We start from the raw sequence: 22,815 nt of genomic DNA on the forward strand, positions 1-22,815 counted from the left end.
GGGAATATTGTTTCCTGAGAGGATTTGTGTAGGTCAGATTAAAGACAAGACTGCAATTTAATGGCTCTTGGTAATATAGTAATGAGCAAGGCAACATACAAAGCTAGACTTTGTATTTGGTTTTATGTCTTCTGGTCACAGAAGATAGCACTTGAAGTAACTTTAAACATTCACAGAATAAATCTTCAGTGATGAGCATAGTAACACTGCTGGAATATGGGGGTCCTCTTTTATCTTACTATAGTTTAGAACAGACCTCTAACTCTTTTGCTGATTTCAGTAAGTCTATTTGTAATGGAATATGACTGCAGAAGACGAAAAATTTGCAGTATAGTGATAAATTTACCTTAATTTAGTTTGATTTGTTGAATAACAACATCTGATGCAATAGCTATTTCCTTGTCTAACCTCAGTGCACATAGTCTGTGAGTAGGCCACCTTCTGCAGCAAGAGAAACTTATTCCCTTTTGGGGTGGCTGTTTTGGGTTTGCTGTTCTTTCTTCAAAATGCATAGCTTAAGCTGTGACTTCCTTGTCAGTAGACAGCTACTTTCATTTGATTCATAGCGTTCTTAACATAGATAAGAGCATTAAGGGAGATGATACAATTTTTTTGAACTGTATACCCACACTGCCTACTAGATAGGAAAAAAGCAATTGCTGTGTAGTAAAGGAGTGTGTGTATATGTTTAAAAGTAGCTCTCCCTGCAGAGGTATAACTGCTATAAACATCACTGGAGTGATACGAGGAAACCTGTGATTCTGGAGGTGACTCCTGGAGGTATTGACCAAATTGATCCTGCAACAAATAAAGTCCTGTGCTCCTATGACTACAGAAACATTGAAGGCTTTGTTGATATTACTGGCTACCAGGGAGGCTTCTGTATCCTCTATGGAGGATTTAGTAGATTGGTAAGTACTAAAACAAAACAACTTGCTATGGTGCTTAGGATGTTTATAGCTGCATATTTAATAATGAAGATTCAACATAATTTGAGCATACAAGTATATGCATCTTTGGGACCCAGCTGCTGAGCCTCAAGGCTTGTGGACAGGTTTTAAAACCTCTTTTCTGTAGGAAACTAGTTAAAACATTTGAAAGCAATGTGTGGAGGTGTTTTTGCCTGTTGTGTGATTAAAAAAACTACAAAGCATAAAATATCCAGATATTTATATTTGGATAGTGAACACGAATGCAGTGTAGACATGGAATTTCATGACACTTCTCAAAGTTACAGAAGTGACAGGCAGTATTGAGACAGGCAGTATTGCTAATCTACCGAATTGATGGAGGGATTCTATATGGAAATAATCGATCAGTGGTGATGCTTCCTTTGTAGCCCTGTGATCTGATATTCAGCAGCTTTGCTTGGGAAATACTGCAGTGTAATGTTGGTTTCAAAATCTTAAAAGGGTTTCTGTGTACTATACTGGAAGCAGCTGAAATGGATCTTTAGGAATTAATTCACGGTAATAATGTAAATATAGTTACCTCAGTCACTACTAACAAAATAGAACTCTGCTCTCTAGATAACGGTTTCCACTTTGTACTGCAGCATGCTTTTCTTTGGCGTAAAACTAGCAATACATAACTGGTCCTCTGTAGCTGCTCTAACCTAGCAAGGCTGGATAGCAGCCTTTACAGTTAGCAGCTGGGGCTGCCACTGGTTCTCTGGCTCCTCACTCCTGCCGGCCTGTCAGGATCTGTTGCCAAGAGTGGACAGGCAGGTCATGCAGACCTGTACTTTAATGGCATGCTAATGTGTAGCAGGGTATCCTTCAGCTATAGATTTATTTTTTTTTTCTTCAAAGGGAAATGTAAACTTAATAGTGGATCTCTTGTGTAATAAATACCTCTTCTATTTACACTACGCACTTAGCAAAGGCAAGCCTAGCTGCTGAGAAGTTTCTCTACGGTTGCGTAGAGGATTATTTGTGGAACTGATTTCATGAGCTATGCCCTATTCTTCATCTGTTTGTTTTTTTTCTTGTCAAAACTTGCAGCACCTGTTTGCATCTGAGCACAGGGAGGAAATTATCAAAAGTGCAATAGAACATGCTGGCAACTTCATAGGTATCTCTCTGCGGATAAGGAAAGAATCCCTAGAATTTGAGCAATACTTGAATCTTCGCTTTGGAAAATACAGCAGTGATGAATCTGTAACATCTTTAGCAGAGTTTGTTGTTCAAAAAATAACACCTAGGCACTTGGTAAGAGTATTAAACTCAGAACTTACTTGGTTCCTCTTAAGTGCTAAGAATTCTCTTCCCTAACATGCCTCTTTTTTATTTTTCTCCAAGGAACCTGTGAAAAGAGTACTAGCACTTACAGAAGCTTGCTTAGTTGAGCGGGATCCAGCTACCTATAACATTGCAACTTTGAAACCTTTAGGAGAGGTAAGGGACAATCTTGCTCAGTACCACTTCTTCAAATAGAAGCTTTAAAAGATAATAGTAGGAATCTGGTAGTATACGTAAGATGGCCTCAATTCATAGCGTAGATAAATAAACTGCTTATCTCTTCTTTTTTAGGTATTTGCAATAGTTTGTGACTGTGAAAACCCCCAGCTTTTTACCATTGAATTTATCAAAGGACAAATTCGGAAATACTCTTCAACAGAAAGGTAACTGAAGCTCCTGTGGGTTATAAATACAAATGGAAGTTGCCATTGTAGTGCTTCTAGTCTCAGCTTCCATAAACTCTGACCCTTGGAAGTGTTAACTTGAAGCCTTGCTATTGTAGTGGTCTGCCACTTACAAATCAAGATTTACTACAGGGTCTAAATCTCTCCCCTTTACCTTCATACCAAGTTTAAGCAAATCTCTCCAGAAGTTTTCTGATGAACACGTAAGGGTTTTGGACAGTTAGATACAGCCTGTTTCTCATAAGGAATGTTGTTCTGTGTATGTTGTACTTGGTTAAGCAGTATATCTGAGAGAAGGAAAGAAAGCACAATTTAAGTGATACGGAAATGTGAAGGCTATAAACCCCTTGAGCTGTCTGCTTGAGATGGTCTTAGTTGATTCTATTTAAAACAACCAACAAAATAGTCCCTCAGTGCACTTGCAGTTGTAATGCAGTCTAATCCTGCTAAGTGAGGTTTTGCATAAAGCACAGGGGTGAATTGGCTCGCAACATGTGTAACTCATTAACAGATAATCTAGAGTTGATCCCTTTAGTGAAAAGCTGCAGCTGACTACACTGGGTGTAAGACAGTTCTGTTCTTACAGTGAATAAAGGAACACTTGAAAGTTGGTGACCTCCTCTTGAGGTGCAGCTGTTAGCACCAGTGCTAGTAAGAGATTCCAAGTATTGTTGCCTTTCATTCAGTTCTTGGGTTGTTTTTTTTTCCCCCTATTTTTCTTATGACTTGGTTCTTTGGCATCGCTTTTCTGATCTAAATTGTATTTGTATGCCTTTCTCCCAACCCAGAGATTCTCTCCTGGCTAGCTTGTTGGATGGAGTGAGAGCTTCTGGTAACAGAGATGTCTGTGTGAAAATGACTTCTACACACAAAGGCCAGCGTTGGGGATTACTCAGTATGCCTGTAGATGAAGAAGTAGAGAGCCTTCATCTGAGGTTTTTGGCTGCTCCTCCAAGTAAGCTAATGCTTATTACATGGTTTTGTAGTGCTTTATTTAGTCAGGTACTGTGCATTTAACTTTTGTTATGTCTTCTTCCAGATGGTAACTTTGCAGATGCTGTGTTCAGGTTCAATGCTAACATTTCCTACAGTGGGGTACTACATGCAGTTACGCAAGATGTAAGAATAAATCCTCTGACCATCCTGTTAAGATGTTGTTAATGCATAAAGATATTAATAACTGTTATTTCCTAACCAGGGTCTGTTCTCAGAAAACAAGGAGAAACTCATTAATAATGCCATAACAGCATTACTCTCTCAAGAGGGAGATATTGCAGCATCTAATGCAGAGCTTGAAAGCCAGTTCCAAGCAGTAAGACGACTAGTGGCTTCAAAAGCGGGCTTCCTTGCCTTTACTCAGCTTCCAAAGTAAGTGAGATGTCTCTTCAAGCTTGGAAGTACTAGGTGAAAACAGTTCTTGAGCTTTTGATGATGTCTTATCTTTAAAACTGAGAGTTGGAGTTAAGCCTTGCTTCTGAAGAGTGGCCAACTCTGGACATGATTGCTTCCAGTAGTATAAAGTTGTCACCAGGCTTTAATATAAATTGAGAAATCCCAAATGTTCATTAGTATGTAAAGTTGGTTGTTCCCTTGCTAAATACTCTCTGCCTTGAGTCAAACATAGTTTAATATTTTTCCTAGTGGAAAAACTTCTAAATTGTACCTTCGTCTGTCCTTGAAGTAGGCAACTCTTCGTTCTTAAATTATGTTTATGCCACTGCTATCTTCAGTTCCACACAAGATAAAACTTGATGTTAGGAAGTTGAGTTATACTCCTACAGTAAGTACAGGCTGATCAGAGTTTGTGTCTTAATTGAATAACATAAGGAAGCAGAAAAACTGCCCAATGTTCTTCTGAAAATGAAAATTTCTTTGGAATATTTCTGACTCTGTACTATGGGTCAACTGAATGATGCAAAAATTAACATATACACTTAGTTTGAGACCTTTATAAAGTTCACATTCTGTGTGAATAGTGTCCTGTACTATCACTGTCCTGTAACTACTGAAATATGTCTTTGTTTTGATGAACGCGCTCTCAGTATATTGTTAACAGTGAAATCAATATTAATGTTTTCCTACCAAGGAATCTCAAATTTATGTAAATGACAATGGCTTGTCAAATGTGATAGGAGCAGGACACTTTTGGTCCCCAGCTGGACTTTTATCTTGGTTTTAAGATGTCTGTTTCCTCTCTAATCTTGGTGGTTTTGCTTTCCTTTCAAAAGATTTCGAGAACGATTAGGAGTGAAGGTTGTGAAAGCCCTCAAAAGGAACAATGATGGAGTAACCCATGCCTCTATTGACATGCTTTGTGCTCTTATGTGTGTAAGTATTAAATTGCAGATTCTTTCACTTTGGAACGTGTGAACTTCAGCCTACTGAAAGACGTAGAAACAGGGACTGCCCTTCAACTTGCAGTGTGCTCAAACATGAAATAACTTGTGGTACTGCTGAACTTGAAGTAGGATTTGCTTTTTATGGGTTCAGAGTGTGGCTTTTGGACTACAGCTGTTAAGAACTGAGGGTAGAAATCTGACTGCATAGTGAATTTTTTTTTCTTATAGCCCATGCATGATGACTATGATTTGAGGCAGGAGCAGCTGAACAAAGCTTCCCTTCTTTCTTCAAAGAAGTTTCTAGAAAATCTACTAGAGAAATTCAATTCCCATGTGGTAAGTCAAGTTTTGAAAACAAATAGTTTTAAGTGCCTTTCCTAATTGCTATGAAAACACTTCTGTCATACTTGCATATATCTTTGAATGTATCTGTACCTGCAATGGAAGTGCAGAAAATACAGCTATATCTAGCACGGAATAGGTTTGTTCTAAATAGGTTTGGATCTTGACAACTTAGAATGTAGCTGTCTTTAGTGCAGAACTTGAGTGTCATGCAATGAATGTTTGCATGTTTAATATGGAAACTGGGTGTTCCCTTAAACTAAAAGGAAACTGGTATTTATGGGATTAAATCTAGAAAAAGTAATTTGCAGCACACCAATATATGAGGTTGTGAGTCTCTAATATGCTCTAGGAGCCAATGCTTTACCAGAATGTTGCCATACTTGGGGTAATGGCATATATTAAACTTGAAATTTTTGGTTGCAGACTATTTTCATGGTATGACAGGGAAGGGCATCTTCAGCATCATAAGTACTGATTAAAACTTGCATGAATACTCTCAGGCAGGGGAGAAACACTGTATCTGTGTTAAATACCTGTCTTACTAATTTCAGGATCATGGGACGGGTGCCCTAGTAATTAGTTCACTTTTGGACTTCCTGACATTTGCCCTGTGTGCTCCATATAGTGAGACTACTGAGGGGCAGCAGTTTGACATGTTGTTGGAAATGGTGGCATCTAATGGAAGAACACTATTTAAGCTCTTTCAGGTAAGATTTCATAATTTTTTATTTTTATTATTAGAGGCCTTGGGTAGTCAGTGAACAGGAACTTTTCCTTCTCCTGAAAGACAAATCTGTCTACTGTTCAGCTGGTTAATGTATCTAAACTTTTTCTACCGTGGTGAGTTTTTTAGTGACTTATTGCTTTCCCTTCAGCTAACAGCTTGAGGTTGGTGTTCTATAATGAATGATATGCCAAATCGCTGTAGAATAGACTGTCTGAGACTGGTTTCTAGAAACACTAGTTAATAATATTAAGCTAGATGCATCAGACGCATGGATCTTCCTCTCTTTGGAGAATCTGTCACCTTTTTGTTTCTCAGTAAATGAGTGTTAATAGTTACAAAACAAGAGTAGCTTCCTCTTCAGTAGCAAACCTGTAAGAATTCTAGGATTTTTTGCTAAAATGTCAATGCTTTCTCTCTGCAAAAACAGTATGCTCTTCTGCTTCTTGGTTGGTGTCAGTTTGCATCAGTTTTTAGCGTTATTGCAGCTTCTCTGGTATATACTGCTCTTTAGTGCCAAGAAGTCCATCTGATAGTCGCATGAGAGGTTCTTGCTTAAAGGTATAAGATAGGAACACTTCCTGGTGCTGGCTTTCACAAACCAAATATTAACTTTTGCCCAGAACTGGAGGTAGAACATCCATGTAGATGAGTTAAAGAAGCTGAAGCACAGGTGATCCAATCTTCAAATTTTGCACTTGGATAATTCTTTTGTTGTTCTGTTTTAGCACCCTTCCATGGCAATTGTCAAAGGAGCAGGTTTGGTAATGAAGGCAATAATAGAGGTGAGATTTTTATCAGTGTTACCTGGGATAGCATTCTAAATGTGTATTGTCTAATTTGGAAGTGCAGTTGCTTACCAATAGAAGTCTGTTATATTAGCTTCTCTTTGGCGGCGGGGGAGGGTGGTGTAAGGGGGAAGCTGAGGACCAGAACACCTGCTTAATTGTGGGTGGTTTAATATAGCAGCTTGCTTTATCTTACACTTGGGGGTTTGGAAGGCATGTGAGTCGGGATATCAGGTAGTGCCTTGCATGTTTTCCTACTGCAGTCAAGATTTGGCTGTTAATGTTGTATGTAGCTCAGTCACATACCTCAGAGCCACCGGACTTCTGCATGTTAAAGAGGGTCTCTCAAGGAGAAGAGGCCATATTTCCTGGGATGCATTGCCAGTTGGAATGGGACTGGGATTAGCAGGCAGAGCAGACTAGTGATGTCAGCCTCTGTTCTTGCTCTTTCTGTTTCAACAAAGGATGTCTTGGCTTTGTTAGTTTCCATACCACATGATGTATGGGCCGAGTCATACTTCTCAAGGGCTGCTCATGATTGTTGCGGGGTGACATTGCTAACTGATTCTCGACACTTTCTGTGATAAAATTCAGGGCTTAAGTTAGTGCCTCATTGTGTCACAATGGCTTATGCATCTGAAATGCATCTAGTACTTTCTTGGAATGGAAGTGAATGAACACTTGAAATAGAGGTATTATAAATCAGCAAGTTTCCATTGATATACTTGATAACATTAGCTGAAAGTTATGCTGTTTATTACAACTCCTGTCACTTGAACTATAGTGGACATGGGCAAGTAAAAATGCCGCGGAAGCTTTTTCTTAATTATTCATTGCAACTAATGCATCTTGACTGAGTGACAGTCTCACGTGACTCATCCATGTGGCTGACTAAACCGAACAGCACCAGTTATTCTTAAATAGTTACTGTTGACCAAAGTCAAGCCACAAGCAACTACTTGTGGCTGTTATTCTTAGATTAACCCTAACTTGCAATTGCAGCGTGGAAATGGTACTTACGAATGTACTACCAGCTTCCTGATCTGTGATGGGAGACATGCATCTTATCCTATCCAGTTACCGTCCTCATGGATATAACTACAAATTATGTGGTCCATGGCATTACTACAGCTTTGATCAGTTGCTGTTGAGAACTTGCAGTTAAAGCCCGTCATACTATAGCTTCTGGCTTTTGTATATTAGTTGACATAATTGATGGTCAAAAAGGCCTTGGAACTGTAGACTGAGATAAAAGCAGCTTAACTAAGATTCTTTCTTTAGTAATCATCTTGCCCTGTTTCCAAAGGAAGGAGACAAAGAGATTGCTACCAAAATGCAAGATCTTGCCCTCAGTGAAGGTGCCTTACCTCGTCACTTGCACACTGCTATGTTTACAATAAGCACAGATCAGAGGATGCTTACAAATAGGTATGTCAGTCTCACTTGATATATTATGCTACAAAAGTCTAAGTAATGGCCTCACTAACATTAGAAACATTGGGACGTCAGGGATGAAAACTTGCAGTTCTTTTGGAGAATATTTTCTTTAGTAGCTGGTATGTTTGAGTAGAGCAAGTTTCAGCTGAGTCTGCAGCCACTTAATAAATCTTTGATTATTTTTTTTGCCAAAATGGGACTTGGGTTTGTTACTCATTAAAGGCTTAAGTTTTGATACTATTTTTTTTCCTGAAAACATTCAGGGAAAAAAAAGGCAAGTAAAATGTCTGGAACTTGTAGAAAGGTTTTACTTTATACAACTGCATAAATCCTGGTGTACGCACCTCAGACATCTTGCAGTTAGGGTCACCCATCCCCTCTGAGAGAAGTCTCCTCATATAGAAATCATTCCATGAATTCAGCAGTCAGTAGAACTTGTGAGCTCTTGAGAATGGGCCTGAGGGTGTGCTGAGGAAGATGAGTGATAGTGGAATTATTTATACCCAAATACAAGATTATACAAGTTTTAAGTGCATGGTCCTGAAGCACTTAGACTTGCTAAGCAATGTAGCGACAAGTGGAACTTGTTGCCACTGTATGTCACGCAGGAGAGAGCTAGTGTGAAACCTTCTGTCATACTAGTTCTGTTTGGAGCTACTAATGATTCGCTTGCAAGCGATGCTTCAGTTCAGTGCAGTAGAACCCTAGTGACAAATATTAGCAGAAAGTGTTAGTTGGCGTAGAAGGCAGGCTCCCAGAAAGGCTTTCGTAGCCAATAACTGCTGTTAAGAGGTTCAGGTAGAACAGTTAACAGTTCTTGATGGCTTCTAGACTCTTAATTTTAACTGTAACTTAAGATTCACTGGATAAACTTACACTTGGTCATTAGATGTTTAGTTTCTGCTCTATTGCTCAAGTGTTCTTCTGAGCTCTAAACAAAAAGCATGTGCAGCTACTGTTCCACTAACTTCACTGGAACTTTTTAAAGGCACACTCTAAAGCATGCTAAGCATTATACTTGAACTGGAACAATGTAGTGCTTTGTGCTCTTACTCACTCAAGAGCACGAAGCTTTTGCTCATCTTCATTTCACAAGCATGATAGGGGTGTCAGTTTAGTGGTTTAAAAATCTGTTTAAAATACTAACTTGCAGTTTGTTAATTTCAATAACTTTTTCAGGCAGTTAAGTAGACATTTGGTTGGCCTCTGGACAGCTGAGAACAAAACTGCTATGAACTTGTTGAAACGTATTTTGGTGAGTAAACATGGGATCTGGAGTAGGGAAAGAATAAAATCTGAAAGCCTGTAGTATTAGAAAACTTGGGATAGCGTATATAGTAAATGTATCCCCTTTCCCCTCCAAGGGGGAAGTCTATCCTGGGAGATCAGCAGTCTGGCTTCTGCTATTTGAACGATATTGATGACAACTACAAAATATCTCAGATTCTTAAAGTATTCTGTTACTTTCCTGACACTTTTAAAAATGGTGTATGACACATAACTTAAAAATAAGGTCTCTGACTTTTTTCTCTTTATTAAAAGGACAAAAATGTGAGAGACGCAATAAACGTATTCTCTAATAGTGCTAGTAAAAAATTAAGGCACCAGTTCTGTCTATGCTTTCATGCCAGTCCAACTTTGCTGGCTTATAACATAGCTAAATTTATATATTAGCTGATACTTGCCATATCCTTTCACCCTTACAGCCTCCTGAAAGGTTCTTGCTTAAGTTACTTCAGTGAAACTAGTTCAAAGAACAGTGTTGTAAGGAATTACTAAATCTGGAAAAATACTAACTCTTAAATTCAAAATAGCAGTTCCTTCATTTTTGGCAGAGCAAACCGTCTTGATCTTGATCACTATCTTCCGGAAGGCTTAGTCAAATGAGACTCTCTCACCTCTAATGTCACATGCAATGTCTAGTCCATATTGGAGGATATTGATGGATTCTAGTGTTAGAGTATTTATCCCCCTCAATTGCTGTGGGATCAACTCTTTTCTTCTTGCGCTCATTAGTTTCATTAAGTGCTCCTTTAAGAAATGGGATATAGGCAAGACCTCTGCTGTACTGAAGCTAATTATGTGCCTCCATTGAATCGTCGTTCTGTTAAGGATGGTGGCATTTCACAAATAAAAGCAAAAAGCTGCTGTAGCTTTACATACTTGCTTTTGAGTAGAATATAAATTCTGTTTTGAAATCTCAAATTTAAAGAAATTATGTTGTTACCTAATGTGATGGTTTCCATTCCAGTAGCCGCATATGTGTTTACAGTGGTTTTAAATGTTTTTAGCCACCAGGTTTGCTGGCATACCTTGACAGTGCTGATCCTGTTCCTGAAAAAGATGCTGATAGGATGCATGTTAGAGATAACTTAAAAATTGCAACTGTAAGTAAATGTATCTGTCTTACTTCCTCTGTTATATGGATGTACAGTCTTAGTGACTTTTCTAATACAGACACTTTACTGTTGCATTAACCTGCATCAAACGTATTGATAGACCTGCAACTGCAAATAACTAATAGGATTTATTCTGCAGGATCAGTATGGCAAGTTTAATAAAGTGCCAGAGTGGCAGAGACTGGCTGGAAAAGCTGCAAAGGAAGTTGAAAAATTTGCCAAAGAGAAGGTGGATCTAGTCTTGATGCACTGGAGAGACAGAATGGGCATAGCTCAAAAAGAGGTAAAAGTATTTGAAGGTCTTTTTTGCAGCAACTTGACTAAGAGTAGAGGAACACCTACACCTCTATGAAATTGGAGGGAACTTTGACAGTAATAGAAGTGCAGGAATGTGAGAAACTTCATAGTTCTACTTCTTTTAGTAAACTTTCTGCCTCTTACTAATCTTCATCTTGGATTAGAAATGGGTTCCAGGGAGAATGTAAAGCAGGCAAACGGATTCATTCAGCATATGTATTAAGCTCTAGCTTGTTCTTGCTTTAGCCAAACTTATCAAATTGGACTGCAGCTTCTGTGCATCTCTTCCAAGATACAAGAGAACAGGAAATTCCTTGAAATATACCAAAACCAGTCTTCAAACTACATTTGGATGAAACTATGGATAGTCTTTATGCTAGTGCACTTTCTGCTAGTGGTATTTTAGTTATGGAACCTGCTTGAAGAAGCTTAGTATTACCTTGAGTGTAGGTATCTTAGTGCTTAAATTGCAACACAAGACAATACATGAAACCACAGTTAAGACTGAAATTATATGTGACTGTTAGAACAACTGCTTGGGTTGTTACTGTTGTTTCCTTTTTCCTTTCTTTTTATTGTCATGTTCTGTATGATAAACTTCTTGAATCACGAGATGTTTCCATTAACGTTCTTTAGTCTCCCAAGCTTGTTTTCTTGCATTGTGAAAATGAAAGAAGTTGTTATATATGCAAGGAAGGATGAAAAGAACAATGCAGAGTATTGAAAATGCCTATATTTGTACTTGATTTGACATAATAATAAGCTTTAATTTAGGAAAACCTTAACTTTGTAAAGTCTAGCTCAAGTTTGTGGACTGCGGTGCAGAATTTTGTCAGGTAGTATTTCTGGAATAAATGGTGAACTAAGTTCAAAACAAAGTATTAACGGAGAAATGTGGAAAATGGTGGTCAGGGGCAAATTGCACTCTAAACATCTTGTGTAGATACTGAGTTTAAACAATCATTTTTCTGTCTGGAGTTCTGAGCTGTTAAATTTCACAGTAAATGTATACAAGTGTAGCTTGGAAAGGATAGTAGCAAGTTTGGTGTTACCACTTTGAATTACTTCAGTGGCTGTGGCTTGTTAAATGTACCTTTTCTTTTTCTTCCAATTTTCCATCACAATCAGGACAGAAACAATATGGTGAGTCTGTATATCTCTGCGACTTGTGTGGATGATGTTGCTCAGACTTTTGCTTGCATGTGGTACCTCATGTAGACTATAACATTGATTTCACGCTTGACAAAACTAGGGAACCTTTCCATGGCTGAATTAAGTTTGTGACTTATTTCTGTGACTTGCTCTAGTTATTTCCTTTCAAGAGTAAAGCACTCTTGTTGTGCGTTTTCCCCTCCATCAGCTTTGGAGCTGATGAGTTCTTATGGTGATGGGAACTAAGCCTTCCTCAGGGTTAACTTGCTTCTAAATGATTGACTTGTTTAACAGCTGAAAGTTTCTCTGGCGTTATTTAACTTTGTGTAAATAACACTTGTGAAAGTCTGTTGCTACTACTTTCTAGAAAAGGAGACATTATTAATGAGACTTAACTTGGTGTGGCTTTTGAAGGAATAAAAAAACCCCAGCTTTCTATTTTAAAAAGGGAAAATGGGGAGTATCTGTTTCTATTAACTTCTTAAACTTGGCTCTTTTGCAGAACATTATACAAAAGCCAGTCATACTAAGGAAACGACGCCAAAGAATAAAAATAGAAGCAAACTGGGATCTCTTCTATTACAGGTAAAAACTGAAGACTAATATGATGATCTGTGATACAAGTTATTACTTGGCTGGATATTTTTGTTAATATTTTCTGAGTTGCTGTGGCTTGATTCCAGTTTCTGCTTGCCTTCAAACAGTGCAAGTGCTTGGTAACAGAAATCTATGAAAAATTAAATTCTAAGGTATACTTAAGGATTTAGATTGTGTTTAGTAAAGGGGGGAATTTAGAAAGCTTCTCAAGTGTTATCAAGCTACATCTTTTTTTACCCTTGAATCAAAAGGAAGAGTGAGCAACAAACTGCAGGTGCAGATCTCCATGATGATGAAGGTTAGGCAAAGCAGCGCTGGAAAGCATTGTAGTGTGTTTGCATCAACCTGTAAGCTACTCAAGATGTTTTCACTGTTGGGGTGGTGAGACACTGGAACAGGTTGCCCAGGGAAGTTGTGGATGCCCCATCTCTGGAGGTGTTCAAGGTCAGGTTGGATGGGGCCTTGAGTAGCTGCGTCTAGAGGAAGGTCTGCCCAAGACCCTTTCTGACCTAAACCATTCTATGATTCCATGAACTTGAATTGGAATAAAAATGAGCTTAAGGCAGTCAAAGAGAAAACACTTGGATACTGGATTTCAAATAGTGCCAGAGGTCCTAAATGCAGCTTGATTAACGGCGAGTTCTTATAACTGTCAAAGTTTACAACAGAGGGGCCTCCATCTGAAAAAAGATTATCACTTTACTTTGGCTAGGGGTGTTATGTTAAATAGGCTAACAAAGCTTGGCTGTTGAACAAACTATGACAACAAGCTTGGGGAAATTCCTTAAACTTAAGCGTTTGATTCAGTGCTTAATGTTTCTAAAGGTCAAATATAGTCATTCTGCACGACTGTTGCATGAAGGGAAGATTTGCATACTCATAAGCTTTGAGTATTAAAGGACTGCTCTCAGCCAGTTTCTGGATCCAAATGCTGTTTTGTAACTATCACTGAAGAATGTCCTCTGACTGTCTTGTGACACTTGAGACATCAACTTCTATTTTCCTGCATGAACTACGTTTTGTATTGGAAGCATACACTTGGTATGTGCATATCTGCTGCCCTGGGTTGTTGTTCACTTGTAGCCCTTACTGGCAGATATGGTGAATAGCTTGCAATCTCCTGTTGATCAACTATATGCAGATAATAAATTGAGTGAAAAGGGATGACAGCAGTCCATGCTGACCTGCATAGCTGTGGAAACACTACACAAGCGAACAACCGTAAAACAAACTAGAGACCACTACTCAGTACCTTCTAATTAAGGTTCACTAATGCTGATCTTCTCTAGCTTACCAGCTGACTCTTGTCTGCCTTTCAAGTAGTGTTTGAGTTGGTTTAAAATATGTAACTTCTTTCTTAGATTTCTTCAGGATCATGCTCGATCAAACTTGATTTGGAACTTCAAAACACGGGAAGAACTAAGAGATACTCTTGAGTCCGAGATGAGAGCATTTAATATTGACAGAGAACTTGGTAGTGCTAATGTTATCTCTTGGAACCATCAGGAGTTTGAGGTAAATGAACTACTGTAAGAGAAAGTGCATGTGTTTAAAAAAAAAAAAAAAAAAAAAACAAAAAACAAAAAACAAAAAAAAACCAGAAAAACCAAAAACAAAACCCCAAACAAACAAAATTAAAAACAAACAAAAAACAAACTCTACTTAAAATGACACTTTTCCGTGTCTAACTACGTGAGTAAATCTTGTGTTGACAATCCCTGACTGCAAACTAGAGTTCTTTTGGGGGTTCTGGAATAAACTGCTAAGGCTTGAGTCTGTGGATAGGCATTATTCTCTCATGTCACTCTGCAAAACTGAAACCTTTTCAGCCTGACAGATAGCACTGTAGAGATGAAACACTGATCAGAAGGAACCCTTGATGTATTATTGTGTTAAGAGGAAAAGAGAAGAGTCGGTATTACGTTGTTGTCAAGATAAGTCATAGCTCTTGAATGTGCTCCATCAGACTTATTTTGGGTAGTTTCACAAGTTACATCTTTGTGATAGCAATTTCCTTGTCTCTATTTCCATTGTGTCTCAGTGATCCTAAGGCCATTAAATACTGGGTTGCCAAACCATGAATAGGTTATGTGGCTAAAATCATGCTGCTCTGTAAATTATAGATTGAGGATACTGCTTTCACGTTCTAGGAACAGCAGCACCTAAAGTCAAAATAACATTTCAGACTTCTGCAAAGCAGTTGATATGGTCTTAATTGGCTTTCTTGAAACACCTTGCAAGGTGTTTTCAAGTAATGTGTTTAATAGACACTTCATGTACTTTACTCTTATCTCCAGTATTGTTATGGTTCCACACGGTTTTAGTTAATGTGTAACGAAGCAAAGCAAGGCCACACTTGAATTCAACTGTAAGATATTCTTAGATATTCCCAATGCTATCCTTGTCACAGTACAACTTTCTAGTTGAAATTCGAGTAGAGGACAAGTGAAACAAGAGTACACTGATGCTTTTGAGGAATTATTTGGATTTGCCAGAATAGCCAACTAAGGGATTGCAAGACATCAGGCTAACGCTTTAGGAGAAAGAACTATCACACAGCTACAGATTGCTACTTACCTCGATGCAGTAAGTAGCTATGTTTGGGGTTGGATTGGTATCTTTTTCACAGGCATTTAGCTTTTGAAGCTTCTTCAGGCATGGGTCAAGCACAGGACTTCTGGGTGCCACAATGTCTGCTCTCTGAGCTCTGTCTCTGTACTTTAGAGGTGCTAACTAGGGCAGAATCAAAAACACAGATTTGAAATTTAGTAATACTGGGTTCCCACCTGCACTTTGTGCTCCTTTGTGGCTTATGCTCCTGGGATGTATCACTAGCATTCTTGCAGTTACAGCCCAGGATACTTTGGGACTGGCTTGAGGGGGCTTCTATAATGTCATCTTTGAACAGCTGCTTTTAAATATTTTAAATCAATACTTTATCAGGCTACACTGTAAGTGTTTGAACTAAGTACACAGTAGTGACAAAGGCTTCTCTGTCAGCTGTGGAACCTGTCACTTTGCTAAGGCGGATGGTGGCTTGAGATCGCTCTGGAAGCGTACTAGTTACTGGGACCTCTTTGTATGATGTGCTGTGGTAAAATCTGTAGATAATTTTATGTGGCCTCCTGACAGTGGCCTGTAAACTATAGATAAGAAAACCACTGTAGAGGGTGGCTTTTGTGGTATGTTGGAGGTACCTCTAAATGAGATGCTTGCCAAATGCTTAAAACCACTGAGCATTGAGGCATGTGGTTAAACTTAATGTAGTCGCCCTGAAATTAATGATGGCTCTCATTGTGCAATTTCACTTTAGGTTCTTGGTGCATATACTGATGCCTCTAGGCTTTTATTACCCAGCATAATAGAAAGTATAACTAGTAATTAAGTTGTTCTTGTGTTTCATACATGTAGTAACATTGCTTGAAATACCTTGCAATGCAATAACTACTTATTAAAGCTTGAGTCACTAAATACATAGTGTATTATCCAAGTTTAGTTAATAAAACTAGCTGATATTGGAAACGAGTTACTTAAAGGCTGGAAGCTGGGATTTCAGTAAGATAAGAAACTTCATTTGTTCTGGGGAGCAACAATAGCTCATGGCATATATTTGTAGGTGTGTGTTTCTTTAACACCAAACTCGCAGACTTCAGTCTTCCTCAAACTGTAGGAGGGGTTGTTAACCTTGTTAAGTTTATGGATGCAAGCAAGTACAGTATTGTTATGCAATGCAAACTTAATGAAAGAGAAACAATATTTACTGTTAAGTAACTTGTTCTGTGTTACAGGTAAAATACGAGTGCCTTTCTGAAGAAATAAAAATAGGGGATTATTATCTAAGATTGCTACTAGAAGAAGATGAAACTGAAGAGAGTGGAGCAATCAAAAAATCGTGAGACACTACTAAAATCCTATCTCGTTCCCAAGGTCTCTGTTTGTTTTCTTCACTAAAAACTTACCTCTTTCTTAGATACGAATTCTTCAATGAACTCTACCATCGCTTCTTGCTTACTCCGAAAGTGAATATGAAATGCTTATGTCTGCAAGCATTGGCAATTGTTTATGGAAGATGTCATGAAGAAATAGGACCATTTTCTGATACTAAGTACATTGTTGGAATGTTAGAAAGGGTAAGAATTACTTAAAACTACTTGATATAGTAGTTAACATACAGATAGTCCAACATATGTTCAGACTTTTCAAGTTTCTGTGAAACCCAAGTTTTGGTTTTACAGAACATGAAGCTGCAGTATGAATACTTTTTTCCCCATGCTGTCACCAAGCGTTCCTAGTATCTCCCTTTGATTCAGTTGAAATTTCACTAAAAAAACCTGCTGATCATAAAGGTATTTCATACCAATGTCTTTATATCTGCATTTTGTTGGCCTTAACAGGTTCTCAGACTGTACAGAAATAGTTTGAAGGAACTTTGTGTGATATTAATCTTGTGCTTGCTTTTGAAAAATGCAGCGTTGAAAAACATGAAAAAAAAATGAAGTGTTGAAAAAACACTTTTTAAGAGGAGAACCTTGTTCCACATCACATTATTTCAAAATACTGACTTCAAGAGTAGTAGCAACATCCCCGGACCTTATGAAGTAGTAGCCTTAGATGAGCACATGTGATGATCTTTAGATTTTTAGTGGTAGCTACTATGCCTATTAAGTGTCTGGCAACTGATGCAGCTTGAAAAAATGCATTTCCATGCAGTCTGAAGAAGGGGTTCTTTACTAACATCAGTATGGGTTTTAGGTATGGCTGTTGTAAGTGAAATTGAACCAATGCAGTCTCTTGTTATTTTACCTTGAGTCTTGATACCAGAGATGTAACATCAAAGACTCATTCTGTCTGCGGGCTGAAAGCATTCTGTTTTTCCCTTGTATTTGTGTTAACTGGCTCACTGGGGAATCCAAACACTGTCCCTTTAGAACAATAGGCTTAGCAGAATGGTGGGTTTTGAGTGTCAAACCCAGAGCAACAAAGAAGATGGTAGGCAACAAGGCCTTTCCTCCTCAGTGGCAGAAAACTGCATTTATTAGCTGTGCGTGAAACTGGACACTTAATAGACATCAGTTTTATCCTGGGCATGAAAAAAGTAAATGGGTCTTTGCAATTGAAACTGTATTGACTTTTGAAGGTGACTTCTAATACGTGCTATCAAATACTAATTTGTTCTCTTCTGCTGCACTAGTGCACTGATAGGCTTGAGCGGGACAGATTGATACTGTTTCTCAACAAGCTGATCCTTAATAAGGTAAGGTTGACATGTATGCTTAACAGTAGTTTATTTAAAATGGTCTGAAGTAGTCTTCCAGTGTTAACTTCAGCAAAAATTCAAGTCTTGAGGAAGTCTGAAAACAGTGTTTGATACAGCTTTCTGGGATGTGATAGTTGTTATTTACTGGTGAAAAAGGTGAAGGAAACATGTAGATATTGTGGTGATTGTACCATTCTAGTCACTTCAGAGAATTGTTTGACTTCTCATGGTCTCTTCCTACTTGAATAAAACTGTTCAGCACTTGTAACAACTCTTATCTAGAAGATGCTTGCATTAACCCGGTTCATCCATTAACAGAAAAATGTGAAGGACCTTATGGATTCAAATGGCATTAGAATCCTTGTAGATCTGCTTACCCTGGCACACCTTCACACAAGCAGAGCTACAGTCCCTCTGCAGGTACGTGGCCTTTTTTTCTTACTACTTGTATGTTGCTTTGCTAAAAGGACAATTCTTTAAAATAAATTAAAAAAAAAAAATACAATGTCCTTTTCACATTTCCTGTAGAAATGTGATATTTGCACTGAAGCTAAAGCTGTTCTTGTAAACATCAACTTCTAGAGCAATGTGATTGAGGCAGCACCTGACATGAAGAGGGAGAGTGAGAAAGAATGGTACTTTGGCAATGCAGACAAAGAAAGGAGTGGTCCTTACAGCTTTCAAGAGGTACCTGTCAGCTTCAAACTCTCCAACTTGTCAAATTATTTTCATCCTGGTGACTGGGTGTGTTTCAAACAGTGAGGGGGGAAAACTGTAAACAATGATAAACTATATTCTCAAAGTAACTCTTTAAATAAGGATTAAAGCTAGGTAAGAGACTTGATGTTGTGCCAACAACCATAGCCTTTTTGGTAAGGCTGCCTAGCCCTCCACGCCCCAATTATGCTCCAGTTAATCTGTCAACTTCTATTTCACATTTCCTGACATAGTTATAAATATGTTGGAATTTCATGCAACTATAGTAGTCTGCAGTTAAAAGCTTGTCTTGAGTGTGAATGTTTAGGAGCAGAGGTATCTCTGAATGCTGAATCAACTAAATTAATCTCTGATCTTGTAATAGATGCAGGAACTATGGAACAGTGGAAAGCTGACTTCAAAAACACGTTGCTGGGCTCAAGGTATGGATGGCTGGCGACCATTACAGGTCATCCCTCAGCTGAAGTGGTGCTTGCTTGCCAGCGGCCAGGCTGTGTTGAATGAGACTGACCTTGCCACGCTTGTACTCAACATGCTCATCACAATGTGTGGATATTTTCCCAGCAGGTAAACACTAATTTTCAGCAGAAGTGGTTAACTTTCTCTGGCAGATGCATAAAAGCTTCTCTTAGAAACCAAGTACTACACTAATGAACTGTATTAAAGACCCTTTTACATAGTAGTAATTAATTCCGCAGGCAAATAGAGAGTTTGTAAATGAGACAATACTAATATTGTGAAAGGGACTGCAAAAATGAATGCACAAGCTAAGTGTGTTTCTAATGTACAGCAGCATAGTCTCACTGTTGCAGGCAGGTTCTTGTTAAAAACAAAGCTGCTTTAATGCATGACACTAAACCACACTTATCAAGTCTAACAACAAACTTTGAAGTTAACAAAAAAATAATGACCCTGAATATGATCTCAGTAGCCTGATACTTATGGCTTAATAAAGGTGTTCATTCTTGAAAGAGAAAAGACATGTGAGTGCTTACTGCTGTGCCACTTTATTTTTTTTTAGGGATCAAGACAATGCTATTATAAGACCTCTGCCTAGAGTGAAGAGGCTGTTGTCAGATAGTACTTGCCTTCCTCATATTACTCAGGTAAGCAACTCTTCAAAAATGTATCTAAATGAGGAAAAGTCTGACTTACTCTACCAGCTTGACCAGGTGAATACTTTAAGTGGGACAAACATCAAGTGACATCTGCGACATCCTGCAGATCTCTGGACAAGCAGTTGTTTATTTCACTGTGTGTTACAAATTTCATGTTGTTTCAGCCGGTATCTCATTAATAAATATTTCTGTCCTTGGAGATACTGAAAAGCCAGCTGGACGTGGTCCTTGTCAACCAGCTGCAAGTGACCCTACTTTTGAGCAGGGAGGTTCGACAAGATGACCTCCAGAGGTCTCTTTCAACTTTAAATAGTCTGTGATTTGAACTTGTTATTTTTGGACTGAAGTATTCCTTAACTGAAATTCTTGTAAATCTGCTGGGTTGTCCCAGTACTGAATTACTTAAAACTTCAATTTTGGCTAGGTAACTTGCACTACTCAAGCAACTAATGTAAATGCCTGTGTTTTGATTTCAGCTATTACTGACTTTTGATCCTATCCTTGTGGAAAAAGTCGCTATATTGCTCTTTCATGTCATGCAAGATAACCCTCAGTTACCTCGTTTTTATCTGAGTGGAGTATTCTTCTTTATCATGATGTACACAGGTTCCAATGTACTTCCTATTGCAAGGTGAGGAAAAAAATATCTAAAAATACCTCTTGACTGGTCATGCTCAGACGGGCTGCTGCTCTAAATGCTCCAGGGATTGGGGCTTGCTAGAACCAACATGAGATTGCAAGCAGACATCCTCTAGAAGAATTGCCTCCACATGGTCTATCAGTCACTAAAAAAGTGAATTGCTTATGACCCTGCCAGGGAGGGAATGAGAGTGTGTCTGATCATATAGTTCTGACAGTACGACTAGGTATGGCTTATTGTAGAGAAACAAATCATTATAGGCACTGAAGAGTAGTAATACAGGCTACTGGTATCCTTATGTAGTTTTTGATAGTAAGTAGTTATCAGAAGTGGTGGAAAACCTAATAGCCTGTTTTAGTATTGAGGCCTAAAGCAGTTAAATCAGTCTGTACTGTCTGACACAGATGCACTGCACACGCAGGTGGTTATTGCAGTTCATTCCAGTACTCTTACTCTAAATTCAATAGTTCATAAAAAGCTATTGTACAATTCCAGTTAAGTCTCTTCTATAGCAAAATGCATTGGGAAATGATTGCATGGTTACGTGATGACTCTAGTGTAACAGGGCTGTCAGCAGTTAGCGTAAGATCATCTTCTTTCACCCCTGCAATGATGATCTAGTGGTGTGGGGAGAGGTTTCTAGGGAAAGGTTGTCTGTGTTTTTATCAGCTTCAATTTGTGTGTGTGTGGAGAAAACAAGCTTTCAGGAGCATGACTCTCAAACTGAAATGATGAACATAAGGCAACGTTTATAACAAGGGAGTGCTTAACTTGGTGGAGTTCCCAAGGATTTGATGGACTTTGTACAGAGATTCATTCAATTGTTGCTGTTACTCTTTTATCTCAAACTAAAAGCGTGAGACTTGCCAGCTGGGCTATATTGGTCTGCTTATCTTTCAAGGGTGCATGAAGTATCAATTAAAGAGAAAATAACTGCTGTTTCTCTTCTAGGTTTTTGAAATACACACATACAAAACAAGCCTTCAAGTCTGAAGAAGTGAGTAGATTACAAAAGTAGCTACCTCTGTTACCAAATAGTCCAAATAGTTTTGCAGACCACCTGTAGTTGTTATAACAATACTTGATGCATGTTCTTTTTTGAAGCTCTCAAGAGTTAGAATTTAAGAACTATAAGGGAAAAGGGGGAAGGTTTTTAGATCTCAAGTTGATTAGCAAGAGTGAATTCAGATTACCTTTGAGATGACAGTGTGATCTCTTCTGTAGACAAAAGGTCAAGATATAGTTCAAAGAAGTATACTTGGACATATTCTTCCTGAAGCAATGGTGTGTTATTTAGAAAACTATGAACCAGAAAAATTTTCTGAGATATTCCTTGGAGAATTTGACACTCCAGAAGCAATTTGGAGCAACGAAATGAGGTAATTGTTTTCTGTCAGAGGGACAAATAAACCTGAACTACATCTCATGCTGAAGAGGTCTTGTCTTTGACATTTCTAAAGAATGCCAAAAATACTTGGAGTCCATGGTTTCATTACTTCACCCTGTTTGCCTCCTGCAAGGGCAATGTCCTGCATTGCCCTCTGCTCCTATCAAAAACAACAGGGGCGGGGAGGAGTGGAATTGGCAGTGGGAAGTGGAATATTTCCCTTAATGTCTCATTTATTGCCAGTACCTCTGTAGGAGATACTGTAATGTGTTTTTAGGGTCTCCCAAAAGGTAAAGAGGTGTTGAGGGAGGGCAAAATGTTACTTTACATTGTTCTTAATGAACTAATTTTCATGGCATTGAAATAGCTTTATAACAGAATAGGACTGAATCCTATTCTGAATCCCTTCTGACATGTGGGAAGCTACTAAGGAAAATCTTTTCATGAGAAATCATTGAACGCACTTGTACAGTCACTGAGGATTGAGGACTGCTTGGCAAGTGTTAAACCAAACTTTGTAATTTTTAGGCGTCTTATGATAGAGAAGATTGCTGCTCATCTTGCTGACTTCACCCCTCGTCTTCAAAGCAATACAAGAGCGCTTTACCAATACTGTCCTATCCCAGTGATCAATTATCCACAACTGGAAAATGAGCTGTTCTGTAACATTTATTACCTCAAGCATCTTTGTGATACACTCAGATTTCCAGACTGGCCAATTAAAGATCCAGTAAGTAAAAAGTATTTTAGGATTCATTTAGTTCTTGACCTTTCATAGTCCCCAAAGTGGGATTTGTAACAAAAATTAAGAAAAACAAATGATAGGTTTATTTTAAGTAGCTGATCGATCCTAAGTTTCAGTTCATAAGCAAATATGTTAAAACACTACTTTATCTTGAAGCAGAATAGTCTTCATGACATATAGCAGCCACGTGTTAACTATATCCTTGTGGTGACTATTAAAAAAGCAAAAT

General features: G+C 38.3%; 1 protein-coding gene across 3 annotated transcripts in view; it reads left to right on the forward strand.

Annotated features, from left to right (window-relative positions):
• The window catches only part of DNAJC13 (DnaJ heat shock protein family (Hsp40) member C13), a 54,778-nt gene that overhangs the window by 12,835 nt on the left and 19,128 nt on the right, over nucleotides 1-22,815 (forward strand). For 2 of the 3 annotated variants that reach the window (XR_010069875.1, XM_063325306.1), the window contains exons 6-34: nucleotides 711-911; nucleotides 2,004-2,210; nucleotides 2,301-2,396; nucleotides 2,532-2,623; nucleotides 3,433-3,599; nucleotides 3,684-3,763; nucleotides 3,843-4,012; nucleotides 4,873-4,972; nucleotides 5,212-5,319; nucleotides 5,880-6,035; nucleotides 6,781-6,837; nucleotides 8,147-8,268; nucleotides 9,457-9,532; nucleotides 10,569-10,664; nucleotides 10,816-10,959; nucleotides 12,102-12,116; nucleotides 12,628-12,710; nucleotides 14,084-14,237; nucleotides 16,511-16,614; nucleotides 16,693-16,852; nucleotides 17,914-17,976; nucleotides 18,298-18,399; nucleotides 18,562-18,666; nucleotides 19,061-19,263; nucleotides 19,718-19,802; nucleotides 20,291-20,445; nucleotides 21,406-21,451; nucleotides 21,679-21,833; nucleotides 22,370-22,571. Coding sequence is in view for 2 of the 3 variants with exons in the window: in XM_063325306.1 (XP_063181376.1) it covers nucleotides 711-911; nucleotides 2,004-2,210; nucleotides 2,301-2,396; nucleotides 2,532-2,623; nucleotides 3,433-3,599; nucleotides 3,684-3,763; nucleotides 3,843-4,012; nucleotides 4,873-4,972; nucleotides 5,212-5,319; nucleotides 5,880-6,035; nucleotides 6,781-6,837; nucleotides 8,147-8,268; nucleotides 9,457-9,532; nucleotides 10,569-10,664; nucleotides 10,816-10,959; nucleotides 12,102-12,116; nucleotides 12,628-12,710; nucleotides 14,084-14,237; nucleotides 16,511-16,614; nucleotides 16,693-16,852; nucleotides 17,914-17,976; nucleotides 18,298-18,399; nucleotides 18,562-18,666; nucleotides 19,061-19,263; nucleotides 19,718-19,802; nucleotides 20,291-20,445; nucleotides 21,406-21,451; nucleotides 21,679-21,833; nucleotides 22,370-22,571 (3,504 nt within the window). In the remaining variant the exon portion in view is untranslated. The remainder of the gene's footprint in view (nucleotides 1-710; nucleotides 912-2,003; nucleotides 2,211-2,300; nucleotides 2,397-2,531; nucleotides 2,624-3,432; nucleotides 3,600-3,683; nucleotides 3,764-3,842; nucleotides 4,013-4,872; nucleotides 4,973-5,211; nucleotides 5,320-5,879; nucleotides 6,036-6,780; nucleotides 6,838-8,146; nucleotides 8,269-9,456; nucleotides 9,533-10,568; nucleotides 10,665-10,815; nucleotides 10,960-12,101; nucleotides 12,117-12,627; nucleotides 12,711-14,083; nucleotides 14,238-16,510; nucleotides 16,615-16,692; nucleotides 16,853-17,913; nucleotides 17,977-18,297; nucleotides 18,400-18,561; nucleotides 18,667-19,060; nucleotides 19,264-19,717; nucleotides 19,803-20,290; nucleotides 20,446-21,405; nucleotides 21,452-21,678; nucleotides 21,834-22,369; nucleotides 22,572-22,815) is intronic. The other variant, XM_063325307.1, reaches the window with a different exon arrangement.

The sequence above is a fragment of the Chroicocephalus ridibundus genome, chromosome 2 (assembly GCF_963924245.1).
Source record: "Chroicocephalus ridibundus chromosome 2, bChrRid1.1, whole genome shotgun sequence".
In the NCBI taxonomy this organism is placed as follows: Eukaryota; Metazoa; Chordata; class Aves; order Charadriiformes; family Laridae; genus Chroicocephalus; species Chroicocephalus ridibundus.